The sequence below is a fragment of the Myxocyprinus asiaticus genome, chromosome 15 (assembly GCF_019703515.2).
Source record: "Myxocyprinus asiaticus isolate MX2 ecotype Aquarium Trade chromosome 15, UBuf_Myxa_2, whole genome shotgun sequence".
Lineage (NCBI taxonomy): Eukaryota > Metazoa > Chordata > Actinopteri > Cypriniformes > Catostomidae > Myxocyprinus > Myxocyprinus asiaticus.
In genome coordinates, this window is record NC_059358.1 from 38,704,453 (window position 1) to 38,731,450 (window position 26,998).

Consider the following 26,998-nt stretch of genomic DNA (forward strand, 5'->3'; position numbering starts at 1 on the left):
GATAACAAGTTAAAGAATACAGAAATAAGGACTTTATATTTATTTTTAGCTTGATATAATTTTTAAGAATCAACTTGACATTTTGCTGATTGGACTGTATTGAATGGGGAGTTTGCAATCCAAATCAAGAATGAGTCAAGTCATTTTTATTTCGTAAAATATAGTTTCAAAGCAGCTTTACAGAAAATTAAACAGTAATATCTGTAATGTCTTAGAGTCATCGTGTAGTTTGATAAAATACGATTGTGCATTGTGTTTAAAAATAAGTAATTAAATAATAATTGTATTTAGAAACCCAGTGAGCAAGCCGAAGGTGACTGTGGCAAGGAACACAAAACTCTGGTTGGTTAATGGAGATAAATAATCTTGGGAGAAACCAGACTCACTGTGGGGGCCAGTTCCCTTCTGGCTAACATCATGAATATAATGGCAATATTACTTATGTATAGTGCAAGTCATGGTTTAAAATGATTAAACTAAGTAAGTGTTAGGGTCAGTGTTTAAACAAAGATTTTGTATGAACTGTAAGATTAATGACTAATGTCTTTGAAGTTCATCCTGGATTAACTGCAGAAGCTCACATAGATGCAATGAGACCAGAAAATATTTACATCATTTTTTTTTTTCATCTCTTTTTTTCTTCCTTTTTTATAATGCCCAAAAAATAAGGCCCAAATTAAAATGTTGTCTGTACTAACAGAAGTCAGGAAGCATCTCATGACAGTTTAATACATAACAGAAACAGGAAATAATGGTGGTTTGGCATAGTGGTTAAGAAGGAACAAATAAAATCTACTTACAAAAGTAATAAAAGGCAATATTCTTAATGTTATAATATAGTTATGTGAATAAAAAAATTGAAGCAAATGCTTAAGACCATTGAAGAGTTAACGTTTGGCTATACACAATTCATAAATCTACCAGGGTAATTATCTCAACTGCAAGGTGATACTGAGTAAATAAATCAATACACTGTATACTACTTATTACTAATACTGTATGTTCTTGGTCTTTTATTTTATTTAGGGTTCTATTAATCTGAAGAGATTTGTCAAAAAAAAGTTTTCCGTTTTTACAGTCAGTAATTATAAACAGAAAAGAATAAAAAAAAAAAAAAAAAAAAATAAAAAAAACGGATTTACTATAAAATCTAAAAAACAAAAATCTATATTTGCATTGTCTAAAGGCAATGCCAGTGCTTGCGAGACAGCAAAAGATTAAAGAAAAATTATTAGGCAAGCTTAGGCTTTGGTTCTGTGTAAATTAAATGCTACATCAGAGCTATAGCTGTCTATAGGAATCAACATGTAACATGGTTTCTGTGCCAGAATGTCATGTTGAAAAATATGGTTAAATAGATGTAGAAAGAAAAGACCAACTGCAATTCAGTAAACAAATATTATAATGACACCATCTCTGCTGTTAATTAATTAAAGTCAAGGGGAGATTTTCAGGTATAAAGAATTGGTAATGGTAGAAATGTATTTTTGACCAATGTTTAAAATGATACACATTCACACGAGTCGAAGACTAGTTTTATCAGCCTTAAAGAAAAAGCTGTTTTATTTTACATATGGTGCTGGGTGCACATTCATGAGCACCGCCATGCTGAGATCATATAGCTAGCCGAATATTACTCGCTATTCTCTCCTGTAAATGGATGCTTTCACTCATGAAAAAAAAATATATATACAATTTTTTTTTTTAATAATGCCTGTTTAAAAGGTTCAGGTTGAATTAATTGGATCTCTGTGCTAGCCATTTTTAGAGCATATTTGTAATGTGTATCAGCAGTCAATTCGAACATAAAAGTATCAGCATATAACAACATATAACAAAGTAATGCATAACTTGTATTAGACTCTGAATGTCTGAATATTCTCTGAGCAAAATTTCAGGACTTGATTTTTATAAAACATCTAGCCTGTTTAGGATAACTTTATACTCAGACAATCTATGTTAGTGGACACAGAGTCACAGAGGAGTCAGGGAGAAAAAAATACCCTGCATACAAGGGGCCGGTGAATGTGGTATGGAGCGTGTGCAAATTAATGGATGTGTTGTTACAAATGCTGTAATATGACAAACTTCCAGCTTCCCAGTCCAGATAAACTCCTACTCTTTTGGATTGAGCACAGACAGGAAACTCACCAACTATATTATTATTTTGCCACAATTTAAGTTTTCCATTTAGACAATGGAGACTAGGGAGCTTGTTATTAATGCCCATTATCCTCTCTGTTCTATCTGAGCTCTTATAGGCCACTCCCAATCCAACTGCACCTTCAATCTCCACCTCAAAGTAACAGCGTCCAGTCAGAGGCTCTTTGTACATAGCCTGGGGATAGAGTTTATATCTGTCAGGATGATCAGGATATGGCTGCTCCACTCTGGTTTCTGACACTTTCCGTTTTCCATCAGACAGTATAAGGCGTCGATGTAACAAGTCCTCGTCCACTGTGAGTTCACAGCCATCTGCAGAAAGCAGTAAGTTTATTGTAACTGGTTAGTTGTTTGGTTTGGGGTACTGATTGCTAGATTTATTAATGTAAGATCTCCTATACAGAAGTTAGATTACTCTGTGGATCATTAGTTTTAAATATTTTCTTTAGTTGCATCTGTTTAACATGTTTCATATTTGTTCATTGAACAGTTCGATTTGTATATTTTCCACAAGATACCTACATTTTCGTAGACCTGGTTTCATTCGACATTCTCCTCCACTGGAAAAACTAGGGAAAACTCAGAGTCAACATAGTGTATATGCAAAAGAGCAGCATTTAAAAAAAAAAAAAAAACATATGGAATGGCACAATTCAACAACAGTAACCGTTTGGCCTGATGATGGAAAAGCAGCTAAGGTTGTATCTGACAGATTAACAAAATAAGAAATTCATCAAACACTGTCTAATAAACCATTTTCCTCAGCATATATCCAACATATGCATCAAACTCCCATGTCAAAGATCAGGTATAAGGTCCGACTTGGATACCAACTTGGAGTACTATAAGTTAGGGCTGCAATGGAACACAAAATTCATGATTCGGTACGTACCTCAGTTTTGGGTTCACGGTTCAGTACGGTTTTGGTACAGCAACGAAAATAAAGAATCTTTAAATTATTTATTTTCAAAACAGTGGCTGATGGGCAACAATTATTGTGAAGGCCCAGTTATACATGACTGCACTATTTCTTCAACTAAATTACAATTAAAAACTTAAGAGCCTCTTATATACACATAATAAAGTGTATAATGTATACAAATATAAATAATAAAAAAAGTGCAATTATAAGAACTGTAACAAAATTAAGATATTAGCAGTGAAGATTTTGTGTCTTTTGCCTTTCAGCTCACCACTTGCATTTATCACTCAATTTCCACATTTTTTTTTCTCTTTTTTTCTTCTGGAAAATCAGAATATCCACATTATCAGAGGAGAGGGCAGATCTGTTAGCATTGACAATGTCCCCTGCTGGACAATTACAGCACATGCTTGTTTATATAGAGCAGAGACTACAGAATTGCTCAAATGCGTTCTTGTGGGAAATTTATAACGGGGCTCAAGCACATTAAGCAGATTATTAAATCCTGCGTTCTCGATGACTGAAAGGCTGTTCCACGTTGTGTATCGCATCTAAGCACTTTTAGCAGGAGACGCGGATATAAACACGGAGAGTGAGCAATAGTGAAAGACGTCGGGGCTAGCGCGCACGTTGATGAAAGAACTGTCCGCATAAACATCACATACATTTATCTGATCCACAGTTTCTAGTGTACCATCTGTTAAGTTATGATTCTGTGCGGTCTCGTGGTGCTCCGCAATATTTTTTTCTTCATTTTAGTTCTATGCATTTTGTGTTGCTCGTTATATGTTGTTTTAATATTAGTTTCAAGCATGCTAAGATATGTAATCATTCATGTGACTGCGCGTACCGTACCAAAGGCCCTGTATCTGTTCGGTTCGTGTACCGTTGCAGCCCTAGTATAAGTATGATCATATACTTACATTACTGTAGTGTAAAATATACTCCAAATAAATGTAACTGATAGAGCTAAGAGCACATACTCAAGTTTCTCCAGTTTACAATTTGGATCTTCTTTTTTAGCAGAGAGCAATTTCATTCCTGAATCTCCAGGGTGGTTGTAGCTCAGATCAAGCTCTCTCAGATGACCAGTGTTTGAGCTCAGAGCTGAAGCCAGCAAACTGCAGCCCTCCTCTGTGATCATACACCCAGAGAGTCTGCAGACAATTTTGAAGGCCAAAAGATGTGAGCAATGACACCATCAATCATAATAATATATTTTACACACAAGTAGTAGGCGACATTACATATTTAAAAAAAAAAAAAAAAAGCTAAATGTTAACATTATTTTATAACTAATATTCATCACTTGCTAAAAATCATGCTGTAACTTTATTTAAAAACTTTTTATCAAGCACTTCTCTGAGCTGCCAAGCTGCCATAGACTCCCAGACAGAGGAAGAATAATAAGAAAACACAAGGCACATGTGCATTTTCAGTAATTTAACCCCTAATTATAATACAGTAATAGACATATTATGTCCTAAATGTTGTGCTTACCCCAGTTTCTCTATACTACACTGTGGACCTTTAAGTCCAGTTGATAGTTTTTCCACACCTGAATCTTTCAGGTCATTGTTGTTTAGCTCCAACTCCCTCAAGCATGATAATTTCAAAACTGATGCTAGATCTTCACAACAAGCGTTTGTGAGACCACACCGTTTTAACCTGTGGAAAGACAGAAATTAGACCACACACCAAATCAGCCAATGACAAATCTAAACATACAAACAAAAAATACTTACTTGAGTGTCATAACTTTACAGTGTGAATTAATTAGTCCAGAACAGAGTGATTTTACTCCATTATCCGTGAGCTCATTGTAGCTTAGATCCAGTTCTCTCAGGGGAGAGTTTGTTGACATGAGAGCTGAAGCCAAAATTTTACAGGAGTCTGATGAGAAATTACAGCTATCCAATCTGAGACACAGAAACAAAGTTAATCAACAACTAAAATTTATATATTTAAAAAATATATATATTTCTGTATTTCAGGGTTCGTACACATTCTGACAAGTAATTTTCCAGGACTTTTCCATGATTTTTCATGAATTGCCTAAACTATTTTGCAGAATTTTCAAATGTTTCTACTAGGGCTGTAGATTTAACATGTTAATTCGGTGCATTTTATTATACATAAAAATAACACATTAAACAAATTAACGCAATTAATCATGTTCCCAGACTGTGATTAGGAATATTTCTACTATCTGAGCAATTCAAGCATAAGTACTACCTGTTTTCAGCAGGGGGCAGTAAGCATATGTACAACACACCACACTCAGGCTTGATGGAGCGCAATTCCGAATGCAGGGATCTCGAGACGTGTTTTTCTACGTTTCAAACCACGTTTAACTCGGCACAGCGACAGAAAAAAAAGCTGTGTTTATGGCATAATGCAACCAAAGCGCTCTAAAAGTGTTAATCTGACCCATATGATCACTGATGCGTGCTTAGAAAAGCCCTTATAAAAAATATATATTTTCTGACAGAGTGACTAATTCAATTGCAAAATGGTTTGCTGTGGCCTGTAGGTCAATGATAGGATTATGTTCAATAATATGGAAATAAATACATTGCCTTCTAAAGCCACTTTTTGTCTTATCATAGCTTTACTTCTCTGCCACAATGTAATGCATTTTAATTATTTGGATTATTATTTTTATAATTTAGATTATTTTATAATTATTTAAATACAACTATATATAATTATTTGATCATTATTTATTGTTGTTATTATTAAATTACTGTTATTTGTGGGGTAAGCAAATATTTATATCTACTACGGTTAAAATTGGGTTTAAAAAAAAAATAATTCGATTGGTAGCCCTATAGTTTCTACCCATTTGTGAAAAATTTAATTCAGCACTGTGTATAGCTGTAACAGTCAAAATATACACCTTATACAATATCACTAAAGCAATGACACACAGCATTTGCTTTGTAATAATTCACAAAATTTGTATTTATTTATTAATTTATTGCTGTGAACACACTGTTTTTGCCTTGTCCTCTCACCTCATCTTTTATATGTCTCACTGTCATCTTTTTAATGCCAACTTAGATTTTTACAAGCTACTTTTTTTCCTCTTCAAACAAAGAGGAAAATATACCAGTATATCTAGGCTATACATGTACAGTAAAATGTTAACCATTGGATTTAACCTTAATTCAACTCCGAGCACCTCCCGAGATTGTCTGAGATTATTTGCAGTGCTCACAATTAAGACAACTTTCTTGCAAACTATTTTTTTGGACCACTGACATAGAGAGAAATTCTACACATGCGCATTCTGTGAGAAGTGCTCAACAAACACTAAATCAGACACACGCATCGACTGCTTATTTCATCTGCAAAACGGTCACGTAGGCTATAATATAGAATCACTCAGTACTAAAGGGAACAGAATTGCGTTTAATATTAAATCAACACGGGACACAGTTTCTGATGTATTTTAGCCAGCGCCTAGCATCCAAACAGCTGAGAACATTTAGAAATCTAAAGGCTATATACTGTATATACAGTTTCACATACAATTGTCAATGTTAATAATTACAGATTAGATGGAAAACAAATTGAGAGAAATAGACCTGAAACAGACACCTTTCGCGGGGCAGCCCTTAATCTGCTTTTGCTCCAGTACACGGGTGCGACTCTTGATAAAAGCAACCGGGGGAAAGATCAAGGGACATCGATGACAATCAGTGCACGTCTTATCTCATGTTTTCCATTAAAAACAGGAGAATGTAGGTGATACTGAGACTTTTTTTGATTGCTCATCAAGAAGTGGACAATTAACACTGCTCAGACTCACAAGCAAACATCACCATAATATGATCAGTTATTACATACAAACATTCAAAGCCTTAATATATTCAAACAAAGTAAATATTAAATTTACTAATTACTTATACACTTTCCATAGGAATTTGAGCAATCGAGAGCAAACTCTAGCATTAATGAAGTGCCAAATGTGACACCGCATGGCGCTATGCCTAGTCACAATCTACTGCATTTTTCATACTGCTGCTCCACACGGATTCTGAGTAGCGCCTATTCACGTTGCTCCGCAATCACGCCAAACTTGAAGAATTCTTAGCACACTTGTTCTGCTGAAAATATTTTGTTAGAAAATTTCATGATTTTTCCAAAACATTCAGTGTTAACTTGTTTTTCCATAACATTTCCAGGCACAATTTCTAAATTCCATGACTTTTCCAGGATATAATGTTTTTTTTTTATATATATATATATATAAGGGATAATCCATGTCTAGGTGTGTGATAAATTATTATAATGCACAACGTGGAGGCGAAAAACCACCCAACGTGAAGCAGAGGCAGGTTGCCTCCGCGAAGTGCCTTCAAATCTTTAAACGCACACCTAGCTATGGATTATCCCGTTTATACCATAGTCACTTGCCAGCATTGATTTCTTAAAGCTGTCATTGATTTTTATAGTGCAAATTTTGACTGGAAAGATACAATAACAGTTAACTTTATCTAAGGGTTGTTTGATCTAGAGATCTGCCTGTACTAAATCAGACACAGCGATAAAGTAGTGACAATATCACAGTTTTTTGGAGATCAATCACTCTTTAAAAACTGAATTTGAATACTCAGTCTAGAAATAGTAACTACATAATTTAAAAGGGTTGGCACTCCTTAGAACATATTTTTTTCCTATTCTTTGTCATTTTCAAATTTATGAGGAAAACTCAGTGTTGCTGACGTGACAGTTGTAAAAGCAGCACTTACTGATTATTAGGAGAAAATCGTCCTGTTTACTTGCGTAACCTCCGTTCACTGATGGAGGGAACGAGACATTGTGTCGATGTAGTGACAATAGGGGTCACTCTTGGGAGCCCAAAACACCTCTGGTCTTTGATAAAAGGCCAATGAAAATTGGCGAGTGGTATTTGCATACCACTCCCCCGGACATACGGGTATAAAAGGAGCTGGTATGCAACAACTCATTCAGGTTTTGTGCCGAGGAGCTGAGACAAGGTCCCGGCCATTTCAGCGGGTAGTTCAGCGTTGTGGCAGGAGGAACACAAAGTCTCGTTCCCTCCATCAGGGAACGGAGGTTACGCAAGTAACCAGGACGTTCCCTATCTGTCACTCACTTGACGCTGTGTCGATGTAGTGACACTAGGGGTCCCTATACAAAACGCCACAACTGGCTGAACTGTGTTACGTGAACTGGCGGTGTGTGATGGGCAGACCACTGTGTGCCTCGTAGTCAGCGCACCAGGCTGACACGTAACATCCCCCAATGCTGTTATGAGTGTCGAATGGCCCTTTGGGGACAAGTCGACTGCCCAAAAGATAGAGACAGGCTAAGCCAGTCATGGCCTCTTATCGTCTTTTTTTTTCTCTCCCCCCCAAAAAAAAGGAATTAACCGACTGAGGCCACCAGGTCTAAGTCTGGGGGGGGGGGATCCCTCCCAAGGGGAAGACACCACGGAGACCACACCCCGCCCAGAAAGGGGGGGGGGGCGGCGGGGTATTTTGAGTGGAAATACATCACATGGTCTTGCCGAACTTTGTCGGAGGTGTGTCATGTGGAGAAGTCCAATGGTAGGTCCTACCCAACGGGGGAAGAGTTTATACAAACATGGTGACTGGGACAGAGGGGCCTCTGCCCAAGCAAGACACAGTTTACCAACAGGGAAACGAATTAGCAGAAGATATACGTTGCATGGGGTTACCTACGGGGAACCACCACACTTTCCGCTGTCCACCAAAGGAGACAAAGAGCTGCTCAGAGATTCTAAAGCTCTGCGTGCAATCCAAATAGATGTGTAAAGCGTGCACCGGACACAGCAACATCAGGGCTGGGTCTGCCTCCTCCTGGGACAGCGCTTGCAGGTTCACCACCTGGTCCCTAAAAGGGGTCGTGGGAACTTTGGGCACATAGCCCGGTCGGGGTCTCAGGATCACGTGCGAGTAGACCAGACTTAACTCCAGGCATGTTTCGCTGACAGAGAACGCTTGCAGGTCTCCTACCCTGTTGATGGAAGTGAGAGCAGTCAGGAGGGCAGTCTTCAAAAAGAGTGCCTTAAGCTCAGCTGACTGCAAGGGCTTAAAGGGGGCTCTCCGTAGACCCTGAGGAACTACGGAGAGGTCCCATGAGGGAACGAGGCGCGGTCTGAAGGGATTAAACCTCCTGGCACCTCTCAGGAACCTGATGATCAGGTTTGCTTCCCTAAGGACTTACCGTCCACTGTGTCGTGGTGTGCCGCTATAGCGGCTACATACACCTTCAAGGTGGAGGGAGACAGCCACCCTTCCAACCTCTCCTGCATGAAGGAAAGCACCGATCCAACTGCGCATCTCTGGGGGTCTTCGCATGGGGAAGAACACCACTTAGCGAACAGACGCCACTTAAAAGGCATACAGGCGCCTCGTAGAGTGGGCCCTAGCCTGAGTGATCGTGTCTACCACCGCGGGTGGTAGGCCGCTTAAGTCTTCCGTGTCCCGTCTAGGGTCCAGACGGTCTGGTCGCGGGTGCCAGGTGGTGCCCCTTCCCTGAGAAAGAAGGTCCTTCCTCAGGGGAATTCGCTGGGGGGGGGGGGCTGTCACGAGGAGCGTGAGGTCCGAGAACCATGTCTGGGTGGGCCAGTAGGGTGCTACCAGGACGACCTGCTCCTCTTACTCTCTGACCTTGCACAGGGTCTGTGCAAGTAGGCTCACTGGGGAAATGCATATTTGCATAGTCCAGGGGGCCAGCTGTGTGCCAGCGCGTCTATACCGAGAGGTGCCTCGGTTAGGGCGTACCAGAGCGGGCAGTGGGAGGATTCTTGGTAAGCGAACAGGTCTACCTGTGCCTGCCCGAATCGACTCCAAATCAGCTGGACCACCTGAGGGTGGAGTCTCCACTCTCCCCTGAGGGTAACCTGCCATGACAGCGCGTCCGCTGCAGTGTTGAGGTCGCCCGGGATGTGAGTGGCTTGCAGCGACTTGAGGTGCTGCTGACTCCAGAGGAGAAGACGGCGGGCGAGTTGTGACATACAACGGGAGCGCAGACCGCCTTGACGGTTGACATATGCTACCGTTGCTGTGTTGTCTGTCTGAACTAACACATACTTGCCCTGGATCAACGGCCGAAACCTCCGCAGGGCGAGCAGAATTGCCAGCAACTCGAGGCAGTTAATGTGCCAACATAGCCGCAGGCCCGTCCATGAGTCGGCAGCTGCGTGCCCATTGCATACAGCACCCCAGCCCGTTTTGGAGGCATCTGTCGTAACAACAACACACCTGGAGACCTGCTCTAGGGGAACGCCTGCCCGTAGAAACATGAGGTCGGTTCAAGGGCTGAAGAGGCGGTGACAGATCGGCGTGATGGTCTCATATGCATCAACCCGAGCGGAGTGGCCACCGCTGAGGATGCCATATGCCCCAAAAGCCTCTGAAACAGTTTCAGTGGAATCGCTGTCTTCTGTCTGAACGCCTTCAAACAGGTCAGCACCGACTGTGCATGCTTGTTCGTGAGGCACGCCGTCAACGAGACTGAGTCCAACTCCAAGCCGAGAAAAGAGATGCTCTGAACCGGGCCCTAGTCAGCTGAGGTGTGAGAGCACCAGGTCCCTGTGTGCACACAACACATCCCGAGAGTGAGTTAGGATTAGCCAATCATCGAGATAGTTGAGGATGCAAATGCCCACTTCCCTTAGTGGGGCAAGGGCTGCCTCTGCGACCTTCGTGAATAAGCAAGGGGAAAAGGACAGGCCGAAAGGGAGGACTTTGTACTGATACGCCTGACCCTCGAATGCAAACCGCAGGAAGGGTCTGTGTCGAGGTAGAATTGAGACGTGGAAGTACGCGTCCTTCAGGTCTACCGCCGTGAACCAATCTTGATGCCGGATGCTCGCTAGAATGCACTTTTGCATCAGCATCTTGAACGGGAGTCTGTGTAAAGCCAGGTTCAGTACTCGCAGGTCCAAGATTGGCCACAACCCACCACCTTTCTTCGTTACAATGAAGTAGGGGCTGTAAAACCCCCTCTTCATCTCGACCGGAGGAATAGGCTCTATCACATCCTTCCGTAGGAGGGTAGCGATCTCCGCGTGAAAGGTAGCAGCATTTTCGCCCTTCACCGAGGTGAAGTGGACGCCGCTGAACCTGGGCAGATGCCTGGCGAATTGAATCACGTAGCCGAGTCGGACGGTCCGGACCAGCCATCGCGACGGCTTGGAAAGCGCAAGCCACACGTCCAAGCTCTGGGCGAGGGGGACCAAGGGGAGCATCTCATCAGACGTACCGGCGGGTGGGGCCTCGCGGAGGAGCCTGATGTGCCACGCCATGTTGTGACCGTGCTGAGATCAGGGACATCGAAGCACTTACCTGGCTCCTTGTGACCACCCCCGGAACAGCCTGGGACGGGGGAGGAAGAGGCCTGTCCTCGTGACCTGTGGAGACTGTCACATCGGGGGCGGATTTGTGCCACAGTTGGGTGCGCAGGGGCGGGGAGACTGCCGCTGGAGCGCCGAACCTGCAAAAATGGAACGGTGGACAGTGGTCGTGATGACGGCCGTGCACACTGGGTATGTGACCCAGGGAACAAGGAAACTGCTTTTGCTGAACTCTTGGGTACCGCAGCCAATTGGGCATTCGGCGCAATTAAATGCAATGGTAACAAAAGGTTCTCCTCCCGGCCCTCCACCGGGGGAAGGAGTGGTCTGCTTACCAGCTCCAGAGCAGCGGGTTTTGTCGTCCCTGGGTCGCCCATCTCAGGGGCGCTTCGAAGCCTTTCACGGGTTCTGGGCGGCTGCGAGACGGGTGGCGTCTGCTTCCTGCGGTGGGATCCACACCGGGGCCGGGCCGCAGGGGCGGGCTACAGCGGAGCCGAAATATGCACTTTTATTTCTGCCGAAGGGCCCAGGGGGGTTCTCTGCAGTGCACCAGTGCAGAGGGGGGAGAAGCCACTGAAATGCAGCGTCAGATCCAGCAGAGGTGAATGAACAGCCGTGGGAATTCAGCTCAGTGAGCATCAACCGTTCGGCTCCGAAGAGAAAATCTGAATGAGTGGTTGCATACCACCTCATTTTATACCCGTATGTCTGGGGGAGTGGCATGCAAATACCACTCGCCAATTTTCATTGGCCTTTTATCAAAGACCAGAGGTGTTTCGGGCTCCCAAGAGTGACCCCTAGTGTCACTACATCAACACAACGTCGAGTGAGTGACAGATAGGGAACATCCAAAACACTCCAATTCTGCACAATTTTACCTCCGAGATCTCCATATATACCATTTCAAGGACAGTTCGTTGGTTACATCAAGTGACGTAATTGTTCCATGAACAATTCCTGCTTGTCAAAACAGACTATTTAGCAGAGACGGGCCACTTCTATTAAAATGAATGGGAGAAATTGGAACGCCCAACGGCAGCCGTCAACGGATGTAGAAAGGAAGTCCCAGCTTACAGGTAAAATGTATCTAAAACATTTTAAACACAGAAATCACCTGTCAATCAACTTGAGAATGTGCATTAGCTATACAAGACAATAAAATTGGGTTTTTTCACATAATCTGAGTTAAAGACGCATGATTCATTATATGCCCCTCCCGTGGATCATCGTCGCCCGCAGTGACTTTTCCCCGTTTGGCGGCAAGTGATGGGACTCACCTGAACCCAATGAAGAGCCTCATCACAGCTGCCTTTAAACAACGGGCGCATCTCTTCTCTGGAGACCAGTTTGTACCTGCTGGCGTCTTCACTGGTCCAGGAACGGAGCGAGGAGGGTCCGGTGCGAGTTAAATTTGCCGGGGATTGGAGCACGCATTGTGGCTGACGGGCCAGGATGCCGGGCCGCTATACCCCTCAAGTGCCAAGGCACAGGGAAGCCGGGCTGCTCCAGTGAAGCCAATGCCCCACGTGCCTTGGACCAAGGAGGGGAGCACGTTGCGGCCGCCGGGACCCTACCCACTATCACCTGAACCTTCCCCTGTCTTCACTACTCTTCATTCACATAGCCCTTTCCAATGCAAGGCCCCACATTCCCCTTTGTTTTGGACATTTTAAATGCCTCTCCGAGGCCTGCCGCCACACCCACTGTGTACGTCTCTTGCTCACCCTGCCACACAGTGTTGCCAGATTTAACTGTTTATTTTAAATATATTCCTTTATCGTAATCTAATGCCCAAGAGTGTTCCAAAGATGGCTGCTTAGTGGACTGACTTACCTTGAAAAAAAGAGACTCTGTTGAAAGGATTCAGAAATACGTTTGAACCGTTCTAATTCTTTTGTTTTTGTTTACATTCTTGAAATGATCTATAGTAGCATTAAGGCTGCATTATTGATTGAATTAAGAATGAAATCACAATGTGGCCTTGCATGATTACTACACAGAAAAAGATGAGACCTCTCCTTCAGAGCTTCAGTAATCTTTGTGTGATCGCAGAGCACCCTCTTTCTGCCACCACTTACTGCGCATGCGCTGACATTTTTGTAAACAAGAGGATTGGTCTATAGACCTTATTCACAGAAGGGCCATCTTTGATTTTTAATGGGAATGGAAACGAAGCTGTGAGGGGTAGACTTAACATCTCTTCAATGGCATGCATGGTATAAAACTGTAAAAAGCTCCTAGATCCCATCTGATTTTCCACAGCTCATGTTGTCTGGAGTTTTTTGTCTACTGAGTGTCCTTGAAAATATATTTTATCAATATTTTGTCTGTGGAACGATCCAAAAACACTTTAAACTGCAGTACAGCCCATTGAAGTGACTGTACATCTATCCTTTAGCCTCGTTGACATTCTCGTCAAAAATGTTATATGGCGCTGCTGTGAATAAGCATGTGCTGAATAAGATCTAGCATGTGCTGAATAACATTTATTTTTTCTTGGCAGATACCTTTAACAAATACTTTAACAGGTAGTTAAAGGGCAGTTCATTTAAAAATGAATCACTGCTCACCCTCGAGTCTGTATTAATTTTTCTCTGCCATGGAACAAAAAAGGAGATGTTAAGCAAAATGTTTAGTCTCATTCACTGTCACTGCATCTTTTTATCATTCAATGAAAGTGAATGGTGACTGAAACTCCCTAATATCTCCTTTTGATATCTAATGAAATAAGAAAGTCATACAGGTTTGCAACAGCATGGGGTAAGTGATGTCAATTTTCATTTGTGTATGAAATATCTCAAGTAAGTCAAAACTCGTCAATTACCTTAAAAATGGTTGTTTAAAGTTGAAAATATGTATTGAAAATGTTAACAGATTAAATTATGAAAGAAAACTGTGCTGCATAATTAGTTATGTATTAGTTAATATTTTCATATTATGTATATTATTAATATTATAATATTTACATAATTATATTATTATTGTTTTGTATATTATGACATTTTTAAAATTGACTGATTCAGATGGCAAAGAAAATACCTGTATATGTCAGATCTAAAGAGATGGATTTGAGAGATATAACAGGTGTAACTCTTTTGAAAGGCATCAAAAGACCACTCCAACCTCGAGCGCTTGCAAATTGCAACACCGACAGATTTGACGATTATAAGCAGGAGCGATAGCGTTAGTGCATCGCTCGCTTACAGAGACGCAAAATAACGGCATTTGCATTTCTGATTAACAGGTTTATGAAGTTTTATACATGTGTAAAATCATAAAATCAGTACAAATGCGCTTCCCTGCCCACACTCATACTAAACTTAGGCATCAGCTGCTAAATGCAGGAGAGAGAGAAATGATTATGACTATGTTTTAAGCGTCTCCTCTATTCACGCCCCAAAATTTAAGACCTCAGCAAACTAAATTTAAGACTTCTTTTAATTTAAGATATTTAAGACTTTTTTTATGGCCTTAAATTTTAAGAAGTAAATTTAAGACTTTTTAAGGACCCGCAGGTACCCTGAGAACACACGTTCAAAATAAGCCTATGAGCATTTGAAAGCAGTCGTGTGTCAGTCATACTGCCTGCTGGTACAGGATAGAGTCGGTGCTCGGTACTACCGGTACTGCAGAAACACTGGTATAGTTACATCCGTTTTATTTTAGTATCGACTTGGTACCGAAGTACCGGTACTTTTGACAACACTACAGCAGAGTCATAAAACTCTCGCAATGTGTCATTACGGAGGACAGCAGAGAAGGCGCATTAATACAGAATGGTGATTAAAACTGTCTTGAACTACCTGTGCATTAAACGGTTTTAACGAACGCATTCCAACCAATCAAAATAAAGTATTCAAACGGACCATGGTATAAATACAATAATGTCACGCAATGTGCTTTAGACAGACCCATAAATATGTTATTTTAAAACAAAGACACATATTGACCACTTACCCCAGCTTCTGTATATGACAGTGTGGACTTGTTAGTCCAGAGCAGAGTATTTGCACTCCATACTTGTCTAATTTATTGTTGCTGAGATCCAACTCTCTCAAGGGTGAGTTCAACTGGACAGCTGAAACCACTCTTCTGCAGGATTCTTGTGAGAGATTACAGCAATCTAATCTGCACAGAGGGCATAATCATTACACTAATTAATAGGGTTGGGAGATGAAAACATGATCTTCAATATCAGCTTTCATCTACCAATGTGGACACATTTTTACACTCACCCAATTAATTCTGAAAGGAAAAAAAGAGGTCTCTGAAATATGGGTTATTTTATATTGAAACTACTGTAAGGCTTTTAGAAAATGTCATGGTCACTTGCTTAACCTCCGTTCCATGATGGAGGGAACGAGACATTGTGTCGATGTAGTGACAATAGGGGTCACTCTTGGGAGCCTGAGACACCTCTGGTCTTTGATAAAAGGCCAATGAGAATTGGCAAGTGGTATTTGCATGCCACTCCCCCGGACATACGGGTATAAAAGGAGCTGGTATGCAACCACTCATTCAGGTTTTATGCTGAGGAGCCGAGACAAGGTCCGGCCATTTCAGCGGGTAGTTCAGCGTTGTGGCAGGAGGGACACAAAGTCTCGTTCCCTCCATCAGGGAACGGAGGTTTCGCAAGTAATCATGACATTCCCTATCTGTCACTCACTCGACGTTGTGTCGATGTAGTGACACTAGTGGTCCCTATAAGAAACGCTGCAACTGGCTGAACTGTGTTACGTGAACTGGCGGTGTGTGGTGGGCAGACCACTGTGTGCCTCATAGCAAGCACACCAGATCGACACGTAACCTCCTCCAACATAGTTATGAGTGTCGAAAAGCCCTTTGGAGACAAGTCGACTACCCAAAAGATAGTGACAGGCTAACCCAGTCGAGGCCTCTTTTCCCCTTCTATTTTTCCACTCCTTAAAAAAGAAGGGGGATTATCCGACTGGGCCGCCAGGTCTATTCGGTGGGTTACCCTCCCAAGGGGAAGACACCGCGGAGACCACACCTCGCCCAAAGAGAGGGGGGATATTTAAGTGGAAGAATACGTCACATGGTCTTTCCGACCATGTGGAGAGTCTTCAAGGTAGATCCTACCCAATGAGGGAGGAGTTACTACAAACATGGAGACTGGGGCAGAGGGGCTCTGCCCAAGGAAGACGCAGTTTGCCAACAGGGAAACGAATTAGCGGAAGATATATAATTGCATGGGGTTAGCCTTACAGGGAACCGCCACATGCGGAGCACCTACCCCAGAACAGGACTCTTAGTTAGCACGTGTACTGGGCCAGCAGTGAGTCTCTCCAAAAACTCAACTGCCACAGGGCTTGGAGGAAGTCAACCAGGGAACAAAGTTTGTGAACACTACTGGGAATTAATGGCACACGTCTTCAGCTCAAAAGGAGGTGGAAGGCGCTATGTGCAAGCTTGTATTGCGTGCCACTACCAGAGATGAAACCGGTTCCACCCGGAGGTTGTAGAACCTTGCAAAGGTGTTGGGTGTTGCCCAGCCTGCTGCTCTGCAAATGTCTGTTAGAGAGGCACCCCTGGCCAGGGCCCAGGAGGCCGCTACACCCCTGGTAGAATGGGCTCTTAGCCCTACCAGGGGCGGCATGTCCTGGGCGTGATATGCCATAGGTATGATGTCAATGAGCCAGTGGGCGATCCTCTGCTTGGAGACAGTGCTTCCTTTCCGCTGTGCACCAAAGCAGACAAAGAGCTACTCAGAGATCCTAAAGCTCTGCGTGTGATCCAAATAGATGTGTAAAGCGCGCACCGGACACAGCAATGACAGGGCTGGGTCTGCCTCCTCCTGGGGCAGCGCTTGCAGGTTCACCACCTGGTCCCTAAAAGTGAACGTGGGAACCTTGGGCACATAGCCTGGTCGGGGTCTCAGGATCACGCGAGAGTAGCCCGGACCGAACTCCAGGCACGTTCCGCTGACAGAGAACACTTGTAGGTCTCCTACCCTCTTGATGGAAGTGAGCGCAGTCAGGAGGGCAGTCTTCAAGGAGAGTGCCTTAAGCTCGGCTGACTGCAAAGGCTCAAAGGGGGCTCTCTGTAGACCCTGAAGAACTACAGAGAGGTCCCATGAGGGAATGAGGCGCGGTCTGGAGGGATTCAGCCTCCTGGTGCCTCTTAGGAACCTGATGATCAGATCGTGCTTCCCTAAGGACTTACCGTCGACTGCGTCGTGGTGTGCTGCTATGGTGGCAATGTACACCTTCAAGGTGGAAGGGGACAGCCTCCCTTCCAACCTCTCATGCAGGAAGGAAAGCACTGATCTGACTGCGCATCTCTGGGTGTCTTCCCGTCGAAAAGAAGACCACTTAGCGAACAGACGCCACTTGAAGGCATACAGGCACCTCGTAGAGTGGGCCCTACCCTGAGTGATCGTGTCTACCACCGCAGGTCCCATCCAGGGGCCAGACATGGAGATTCTAGAGGTCTGGTCGCGGGTGCCAGATGGTGTCCCGTCCCTGAGAAAGAAGGTCCTTCCTCAGGGGAATTCGCCGGGGGGGCTGTCGCGAGAAGCGTGATGTCCGAGAACCACGTCTGGGCGGGCCAGTAGGGTGCTACCAGGACGACCTGCTCCTCGTCCTCCCTGACCTTGCGCAGGGTCTGTGCAAATAGGCTCACAGGGGGAAACGCATATTTGCGCAGGCCAAGGGGCCAGCTGTGTGCCAGCAAGTCTATGCCAAGGGGGGGAATCGGTCAGGGCGTACCAGAGCGCACCTGTGCCCGTCCGAATCGACTCCAAATCAGTTGGATCACCTGAGGATGGAGTCTCCACTCTACCCTGAGGGTAACCTGCCATGACAGTGCGTCTGCTGTAGTGTTGAGGTTGCTCGGGATGTGAGTGGCTTGCAGCGACTTGAAGTGCTGCTGACTCCAGAAGAGGAGACGGCGGGTGAGTTGTGACATACAACGAGAGCGCAGACCGCCTTGGCAGTTGACATTTGCTACCATTGCCGTGTTGTCTGTCCGAACTTACACGTGCTTGCCCTGGATCAATGCCCGAAACCTCCGCAGGGCGAGCAGAATTGCCAACAACTCGAGGCAATTGATGTACCAATGCAGTCGCGGTCCCGTCCACAGGCCGGTGTCTGCATGCCAATTGCAAACAGCACCCCAGACAGTTTAGGAGGCGTCCGTCGTGACCATGACGTACCTGGAGTCCAGTTATAGGGGAACACCTGTCCGTAGAAATGAGAGGTCGGTCCAAGGGCTGAAAAGACTGTGACAGACCAGCGTGATGACCACGCGATGTGTCCCATGGCGCCATGCCCATCTCGGGTCTCGAGTCTGAAGCCAGTGCTGAAGCGGTCTCATATGCATCAACCCGAGCGGGGTGGCTACCAAAAAAAGTTTCAGTGGAACCGCTGTTTTCTGTTTGAACGCCTTCTGGGCGCGCTCGTTCGTAAGGAGCGCTGTCAAAGAGACTGAGTCCAGCTCCAAACCAAGAAAAGAGATGCTCTGAACCGGGTGGAGCTTGCTCTTTTCCCAGTTGACCCGAAGCCCTAGTCGGCTGAGGTGTGAGAGCACCAAGTCCCTGTGTGCGCACAACATGTCCTGAGAGTGAGCTAGGATTAGCCAGTCATCGAGATAGTTGAGAATGCGAATGCCCACCTCCCTTAACGGGGCAAGGGCTGCCTCTGCGACCTTCGTGAAGACGTGAGGAGACAGGGACAGGCCGAAATGGAGGACTTTGTACTGATAAGCCTGACCCTCGAATGCAAACCGCAGGAAGGGTCTGTGTCGAGGAAGGATCAAGACGTGGTAGTACACGTCCTTCAGGTCTACCGCCGCGAACCAATCTTGATGCCAGACGCTCGCCAGAATGTGTTTTTGCATCAGCATCTTGAACGGGAGTCTGTGTAAAGCCCGGTTCAGTACTCGCAGGTCCAAGATTGGCCGCAACCCTCTGCCTTTTTTTGGTATGATGAAGTAGGGGCTGTAAAACCCCCTCTTCATCTTGGCCAGAGGGACAGGTTCTATCACGCACTTCCGTGGGAGGGTAGCGATCACCACGCGCAAAGTAGCAGCGTTTTCGTCCTTGACCAAGGTGAAGTGGATGCTGCTGAACCTGGGTGGGCGCCTGGTGAACTGAATCGCGTAGCCGCGTCGGACGGTCCGGATCAGCCATCGCGACGGATTGGAAAGCGCAAGCCACACATCCAAGTTCCACGCAAAGGGGACCAAGGGGACAACGTCGTTTCCACCCGACCCTCCCCTGGGGGATGGAGTGGTCTTCTTACCAGCTCCAGGTGAGTGGGTTTCGTCATCCCTGGGTCGCCCGTCTCAGGGGCGCTTTGACGACCTCCGTGGGTTCTTAGCAGCCGACTGTGAGACAGGTGGCATCTGCTTCCTGCGGTGGGCTCCACGCCGGGGCCAGGCCAAAGGGGCGGGCTGCGGCAGAGCCGGAGGGGGACGCCCTAGGCGATGAGCAGACGGGGTGCGGGATCTTGAGCCGCGCCGGGGCAGGATGTGCCGGATAGCCTCCGTCTGCTGCTTCACCGCCGAGAACTGCTGGGCAAAGTCCTCGACGGTGTCACTGAATAGGCCAGCCTGGGAAATGGGGGCAGCAAGAAACCGTGTCTTGACGGCCTCACCCATCTCGACCAGGTTGAGCCAAAGGTTGTGCTCCTGGACCACTAATGTGGCCATCGTCTGCCCGAGGGACCGCGCCGTGACCTTCATCGATCGGAGAGCGAGGTCGGTCACCGAGCGCAGTTCCTGCATCAAATCTGGGGCGGAACTACCCTCATGCAATTCTTTCAACGCCTTGGCTTTGTGGACATGCAGGAGAGCCATGGCATGCAGGGCAGAGGTGGCTTATCCAGCAGTGCTGTAGGCTTTAGCCGTCAGGGACGACATGAACCTACAGGACTTGGACGGGAGCTTAGGGCATCCGCGCCAGGTGGTGGTGCTCTGCGGGCATAGGTGTACCGCGAGCGCCTTATCCACTGGGGGAATCGCCGTATAGCCCCTGGCCGCCCTGCCATCGAGGGTAGTGAGGGTGGTGGAACTGCGGAATCGGGGCCGGGCAGTAAAAGGTGCCTCCCAATATTTCATCAGCGCCTCATGCACTTCCGGGAAGAAAGGCGCTGAAGCAGGGCGTGGCTGCTTTGAGCAGGGCCGTGAGCCCAGGAACCAATCATCAAGCCGCGAGGGTTCAGGGGAGAGCGGAAGGTTCCACTATAACCCGACGCTCGCGGCCGCCCGGGAAAGCATGTCCGTCATTTAAGCATCAGCCTGTGACTGGGCAATCGTCCCTGAGGGGGGAGCCCAGCTGAGGCTTCTGCGTCTGACTGGACAACAACGCTCTCTGATGCTGCGCTCGAGAGCTCATCCTCTTCGCGGGCTCCGAACAAGAGGCCAGACTCACCGTGAGAGGAGCCGGCGGACTCATCCGGAAGCCCGAATGGGGCAGACGAGCGTGATGGGGAATGGGAGGTCCGCGGGGGATACCCAGCGGAGACGATCCCATTGGGGTCCCCAAATTGCCCCCAGTGCTAGCCGCCCTGGCCTCATACCAGTAGGTAGATGGACCGAGGCGGGGAGCCTCGGTCCATCTACTTACGAAAGCAAGCCACGACCGCAATGTTGCCATGGTCATGTTCTCACAGTGAGAACATGAACCATCCACAAACGCTGCCTCCGTGTGGGTCGCGCCCAGACACAGAAGACAGCGATCATGACCATACGAAGTTGAGAGATAATGACCGCAACCAGGAATAACACACAATCGGAAAGGCATCTTTAAAAAGACGTTCCGTGTGTGACGCTCTTTTAGAGAAATATACTCTTTTAGAGGAAAAAGCTCTTTCAGAAAATATACTCTTTTTTTTTCTGCCGAAACACCCAGGGGCGTTCTCTGCAGTGCACCAGTGCAGAGGAGGGAGAAGCCGCTGAAATGCTCCATCAGATCCAGCAGAGGTGAATGAACAGTAGAAATTCAGCTCAGTGAGCATGAACGTTCGGCTCCGAAGAGAAAATCTGAATGAGTGGTTGCATACCAGCTCCTTTTATACCCGTATGTCCAGGGGAGTGGCATGCAAATACCAGTCACCAATTTTCATTGGCCTTTTATCAAAGACCAGAGGTGTCTCGGGCTCCCAAGAGTGACCACTAGTGTCACTACATCGACACAACGTCGAGTGAGTGACACATAGGGAACTCGCTGCATTGTAAAGCGGCTGCACAGAAAATGCATTTCAAGGTGTAGCAGAGCAAACCAGTATAGAATGCAGTAGAAGTGCATTGTATTTAATGTACAGGATGTATGTTAAACAGAATGTAACTGACCTGGCCCTTCTGCAGATCCTTAATACTGGCAGCAGCCTCAGCTGGTTTGCTGTTGATGTACGGAACTTCTTCATGTCAAACTCATCTAATTCCTCTCCTGATGTGAGCAAGACATAGGCCAGTGCTGACCACTGCTCTGGCTCCAGCTCACTACCTAACAGTGTTCCTGATTTCATGGCAGTCTGAATTTCTTTGACAAGAGAATTGTCTTTCAGCTCATTCAAACAACTGAAAAGATTGATGATTCTCTCTGGCATTAATTCCTGTTTGATCTTGTCTTTAATATAATGCACTATCTTGCTTTTATCTCCACAGTGTTGAGATAAACCACCTTTAGAAAAGTCTTGCAAGAGAGTGTGGTTAGGGTCAACGGAAAGACCCAAAAGGAAGCGGACGAAGAGGTCTAGGTGTCCATTTTCACTCCTTAAAGCTTTGTCCACTGCACTCAGATGTACATCAGAAAGATTTAACTTGTTGGGTTTTTTGTCAAGAACATTTTCACCATTATTAAGACATGCAAAGTGAGCATATACTGCTGCAAGATACTCCTGAAAGATCAGATGCACAAAACTGTAGACCTTTTCCCTGTACAATCCCAGCTCCTCTCTGAAAATCACTGTACACACTGAGTACTCTGAGACTTTATTGACATCAATGCCACAGTTTACCAGTTCTTCTTCGAGAAATATCAAATTGCCTTTCTCTAGTTGTTGGAAAGCCAATTCTCCCATTTTCAAAATCAGTGTTTTGTCTGATTCAGTCAGTTTCTTTGGGTTACTTGCATCAGCTCCATTGAACTTCTTATGCTTGAGACTGATATGAATGAGCAGGAAGTGAGTGAACATCTCAGTCAGAGTTTTGGGTATTTCATCAGAGTTCCCAACACTCAACATATTTTCGAGCACAGTGGCTGAAATCCAACAGAAGATTGGCATGTGGCACATGATGTAGAGACTCCGACATGATTTGATGTGAGTAATAATTTCACTTGCCAGTTTCTGATCACTAATTTTCCTCCTGAAGTATTCTTCCTTCTGATGATCATTGAACCCACGAATCTCTGTGACCCGATGGACACACTCAGCAGGGATCTGACTGGCTGTTGATGGTCGTGAAGTTATCCAGAGGAGAGCAGAAGGAAGCAGATTGCCCTTGATGAGGTTTGTAAGTAGCACATCAACAGAGGTTTGCTCATTTATATCAGAGCAGATGTCATTCTTCTGGAACTCAAGAGGATACTGACAGACTTCTAAACCATCCAAAATAAAAAGCACTTTCAATTTTGAAAGATTTGCCTCTTTCAGTTCAGGAGCATATTGATGAATGAGTTGCAGAAGACTGCAGTTCCCCCTTTTCTGGTTGAGGTCTCGAAATGGAAGATGAATGATGGCATTGATATCTTGGTTTGCTTTTCCGTCTGCCCAGTCTAGAATGAACTTCCGCACTGACACATTCTTCCCAATGCCAACTATGCCCATCGTCAGGACTGTTCGGACTTGTTGTCTTTGTCCTGGCAGTGTCTTGAAGATGTCATTACATGTGTATTTTGTCTCTGGAGTGGTTCTACTTTGTATAATTCTTTCATTTCTTAACACCTCATGTTCATTATTGATCTCTCCACTTCCACCTTCTGTCATGTAGAGATCTGTGTAGATCTCATTCAGTAAACTTTGTTTACCTTGAGATGAATTTCCTTCATTTAAATGTTGACATTTGTGCCTAAGTTTTGATTTATTGGCATCTGTGATTTTTTGAAGTGGATTACCTAGGTGAAAGTAAGAGATTTTTAGATGCGATGACTCTTTTTAAAAAAAAAAAAAAACATTAAAAAAAAAATAAAAAATGAAAAAATAAATAAATAAATAAATAAATACCATTATACAGGAACTGTGTTGTGATCCTCAATGCTGCCTCTCCTTCAAAGCTCTCCACTAATATTTCAACAACTTCAGAGACACTAAGCTGCTCTGTATGACTTCCAAAGCATTCTGGGTATTCCTCATTCAGTTCACTTTTGAAGGTTTTGAAGTCTTCTGTCCCCATTTTCCCCATAATTTGAAGGAGCAGGGATTGAATGCTTGGCACATTAGGTTTCTGCACAACAAGAGTAACCAAAAAAATTTAATACATTTATCATAAACAATATAATCCATGTCTCTGGTTCACTTTTACAGAGCTTTGTTTTAAAATATTTTTATGGAAACTAACCACATTGTAGATTTTACTGTGGCCACGGTGATCTTGCACCACACAGATGTTACAAATGTACATGTTGTCGGTCTTACAGAACACCTCCAAAGCTCTGTGGTGCTGCTGACAAACTCTTTCAGCAGGTATAGACTCTGCCTGCTCTGGTGGTTCTTGTGTTGACAACTTCCTGCATGGATATTTACTATTTTATCAATTATGTTGACTTTTTTAGATCATCAAATCATTTAAAACTATTTTCTTTATCAAAGTAATTGCATAATAGCATGTTTTGCCCATTTTTTGTAAATGTTTCATTTGACCAAACCTTTTTCTAATTCTCTGTGCTTCATCGCTGAAGTTCAGTGGTACAGGAATTGATCTTGTACTCTTCAGAGACACATGTGATGTTGTAGGTGAGTCTGATCTCTCCTGTATATTTCTAAAAGTACAACAAGGAAATAATATTTGTCAGAAGTAAACAAGTATGTTTAAAAAGGTTTATTTTTCCTTTTTTAATGTCAACTTTGTTCAATGCTTCAACCTTTTAGTGCCATGTGCTTCATCGCTGAAGTTCAGTGGTACAGGAATTGATCTGTCACTCTTCAGAGACACATGGGATGTTGTAGGTGAGTCTGATCTCTCCTGTACATTTCTAGAAGTAAAACATGGAGTGAATATTTATCAGAAGCAAACAAGTATGTTTAAAAAGGTTTATTTTTCCTTTTTTAATGTCAACTTCATTCATTGCTTCAACCTTTTAGTGCCATGTGCTTCATCGCTGAAGTTCAGTGGTACAGGAATTGATCTGTCACTCTTCAGAGACAAATGTGAGGGTTTAGGTGAGTCTGGTCTCTCTTGTATAGTTCTGAGAGTGGGGAAGAAAAAAAAAAAAAGGCACTAAATATTTCCCACTTATAAAAAGTTAGGTTATTTTTTCACTATTTCAGAGAAAAAGCACAATAAATAATCAATAATCTAAAATTCGACTTTGCTCTGTATCTTTATGCTTTGGGTTATAAGTAATTGAAGTAGTTTCATTTAAGTGCAATATGAAAGCATATTAATTCCATATTTAAGCATAAAAACACTGATGTTCATAACAACTTCAAAAACGATCAACCACTGTTTTTTTTTTTTTTTTTTTTTTTTTGGCCTGTAAAAGAAACCTGCTTTAAGTTCCATTGTTATTTGTGTAACAAACCAGTGATCCATTGTCAGTGACAATAAATTGATCAAAATCAATGCAAAGCTCAAGTCATCTTCTATTGTAACTTTCTCATTGTCCTCACAAATTAGAGTGAAGGTCTTCTGGACTGCTCTTGGAGGCAGATGCATCATCCTGATTTCCAGACACACTCATCATCAACTAACAGATTCCTGTGAACACATAAGTGTTTTATTTGGAGGCTCCGAAATAACAAAACATGTTGTTGCTGTTTATTACTTGCTTTTGGGGTAATTAGGTTATTCTTTGTTTTGTTTTCTCCAGTCAGTCTGTCTCTTAAGTCTAACGAAGATATGTATGTGTTGTGTGTGTCTCTTCAGTTCACCTAAAATAAACAGGCTTATAAACTGTAACTAGGGTGTAGGACCTACATAAACAGTTGCCGAACAGCGCAAAACTCGGTCAATTTAATAAACAAATCCTTTTTAACGGCAAAACAGAGTATAAAAGCTGATTGATTATAAGAATAATGGTCCTAAATCGCAATGATAGACAGAATAGTTTATTCGTTAAAACTTACCGCAGTTCTCAAATCGGTTTCACTTTCACTTAGTTTGAGATTGTGGCGCAGCGCTAAATTAAAACGGAAAAGGAGGGGATAAGTTCTTGAATGTGGCTTTGAACATTTCAAAGCCACCAATGAGAGACCTTGTGGGTACATTTGACACGTCCTCCTTATTTTTGGGTGCTAGTTTTGTTATAAACAAGTCTAGGGTTCCGTTTATTGCCATTATTGGAAGGATTTAAATATAACTTCTAAGATCAGTGTTGCCAAATGTGTGAGGCTTTTGTAGTGACTTGCTTTGTGAATAACAAATTTTGCTAAAATAATTTAGAGATTAAATACATGTTTCTCGTTTTCTGAAGTATATGGGTTTTCTAAAGAAAGTAAAATATAACATGGTTCTAAGCATATGTTCGCCATGCACACTTACTAGACTGTCTCATTCTAGCGTTGCTGAGTAGGAGTCTAGCCCAGTGTTTCCCAACATTTTTTTTTCTGCCACGGCACACTTTTTACGACTAAAAAATTCTACGGCACACCACTATCACATAGGCTAACCATCGTCAATAACTTTCCTTTTCAAGAACTTGTCCATGTTTTCTGTCCGTCTTAGAAGCGTGTTTACTTTGGCTATGCAAAAAAAAAAAAAAAAAGAAAAAAACAACAACAACAACAACAAAAAAAAAAAAAACAAACAAACAAAAAAAAAAAAGTCACATATGCTGTGTGAGGTCACAGGTGGCAAGATCGCTAAATGGGTAATGAAAAAACAAGTTTGCTTCTTTTCTAATTTGTAGATTTGTTCTTGCAATGCCACAACAAATTACAGGGATGCAAACTCATGAGAGGCGAAAAAGTAAGACAATCACTGGTCCACAAATTTTTTTAAGAACTGAAGAATAAGCTAAAAGCACCAATTCCAGCTATTTTAGTGATTCAAATTTATTCAAGTTTACAATTGTGCAGAATTAGCTGCAAAATAAAGAGTATTCTGGTGAGGCTTGCTTCTGTTTCACAGATTTGTTCAATTTTATTAACTGATTAGTTCAGTGACCCCTTCTGGAGATGTCACTAGGTGGTGACAAAGGAGCGTCTGATGTGCTATGAGTGAGTCATTGAATCATTTTGAGTCGTTCATGACCGAAATCAACCAAGAGACTTTATAGTGTTTAAACATTAAAAGAACAAAGAAGATCTATAGTCTTCCTTCAGTCTGAGCATTATTTTTCATCCAAAAAGACAACAATAATAGTCTAATAATAGTAAGTTTCAATAACGTCCTTACCTTCTCCTTTGTTAAAACTTGCATGGCTACAAATCTACTGACTT

The 26,998-nt window shown here is 43.8% G+C and overlaps 1 protein-coding gene across 5 annotated transcripts; it reads right to left on the bottom strand.

The window, feature by feature from the left end:
• Window positions 1-120: 120 nt before the first annotated feature.
• On the bottom strand, window positions 121-25,761 carry LOC127452711 (NACHT, LRR and PYD domains-containing protein 12-like). 5 transcript variants are annotated; one of them, XM_051718322.1, is made up of 14 exons: window positions 25,685-25,761; window positions 25,229-25,316; window positions 24,694-24,804; window positions 24,481-24,591; window positions 24,265-24,378; window positions 23,958-24,126; window positions 23,624-23,843; window positions 21,750-23,514; window positions 15,459-15,566; window positions 4,831-5,004; window positions 4,586-4,753; window positions 4,069-4,242; window positions 2,686-2,732; window positions 121-2,475 (listed from the first exon to the last, which is right to left on the bottom strand). In XM_051718322.1, the coding sequence occupies exons 2-14, from the start codon at window positions 25,300-25,302 to the stop codon at window positions 1,955-1,957; spliced, it is 3,756 nt and encodes a 1,251-aa protein (XP_051574282.1). In that variant the 5' UTR covers window positions 25,303-25,316; window positions 25,685-25,761; the 3' UTR covers window positions 121-1,954. The 5 variants fall into 5 exon arrangements, with proteins under 5 accessions (XP_051574282.1, XP_051574281.1, XP_051574284.1 ...); XM_051718321.1 differs by having other exon boundaries at window positions 15,396-15,566; XM_051718324.1 differs by lacking the exon at window positions 24,481-24,591 and having other exon boundaries at window positions 15,396-15,566.
• Between the last annotated feature and the right edge of the window lie 1,237 nt (window positions 25,762-26,998).

Coding starts and splice junctions, on each gene's coding strand:
- LOC127452711 (XM_051718321.1), bottom strand. CDS start 25,302: ATGATGAGTGTGTCTGGAAATCAGGATGATGCATCTGCCTCCAAGAGC. Junction 5,005..15,395: donor TGTCATATACAGAAGCTGGG/GTAAGTGGTCAA, acceptor TCTGTGTCTCAG/ATTGGATAGCTGTAATTTCT. Junction 4,754..4,830: donor TGTAAAGTTATGACACTCAA/GTAAGTATTTTT, acceptor GTCTTTCCACAG/GTTAAAACGGTGTGGTCTCA.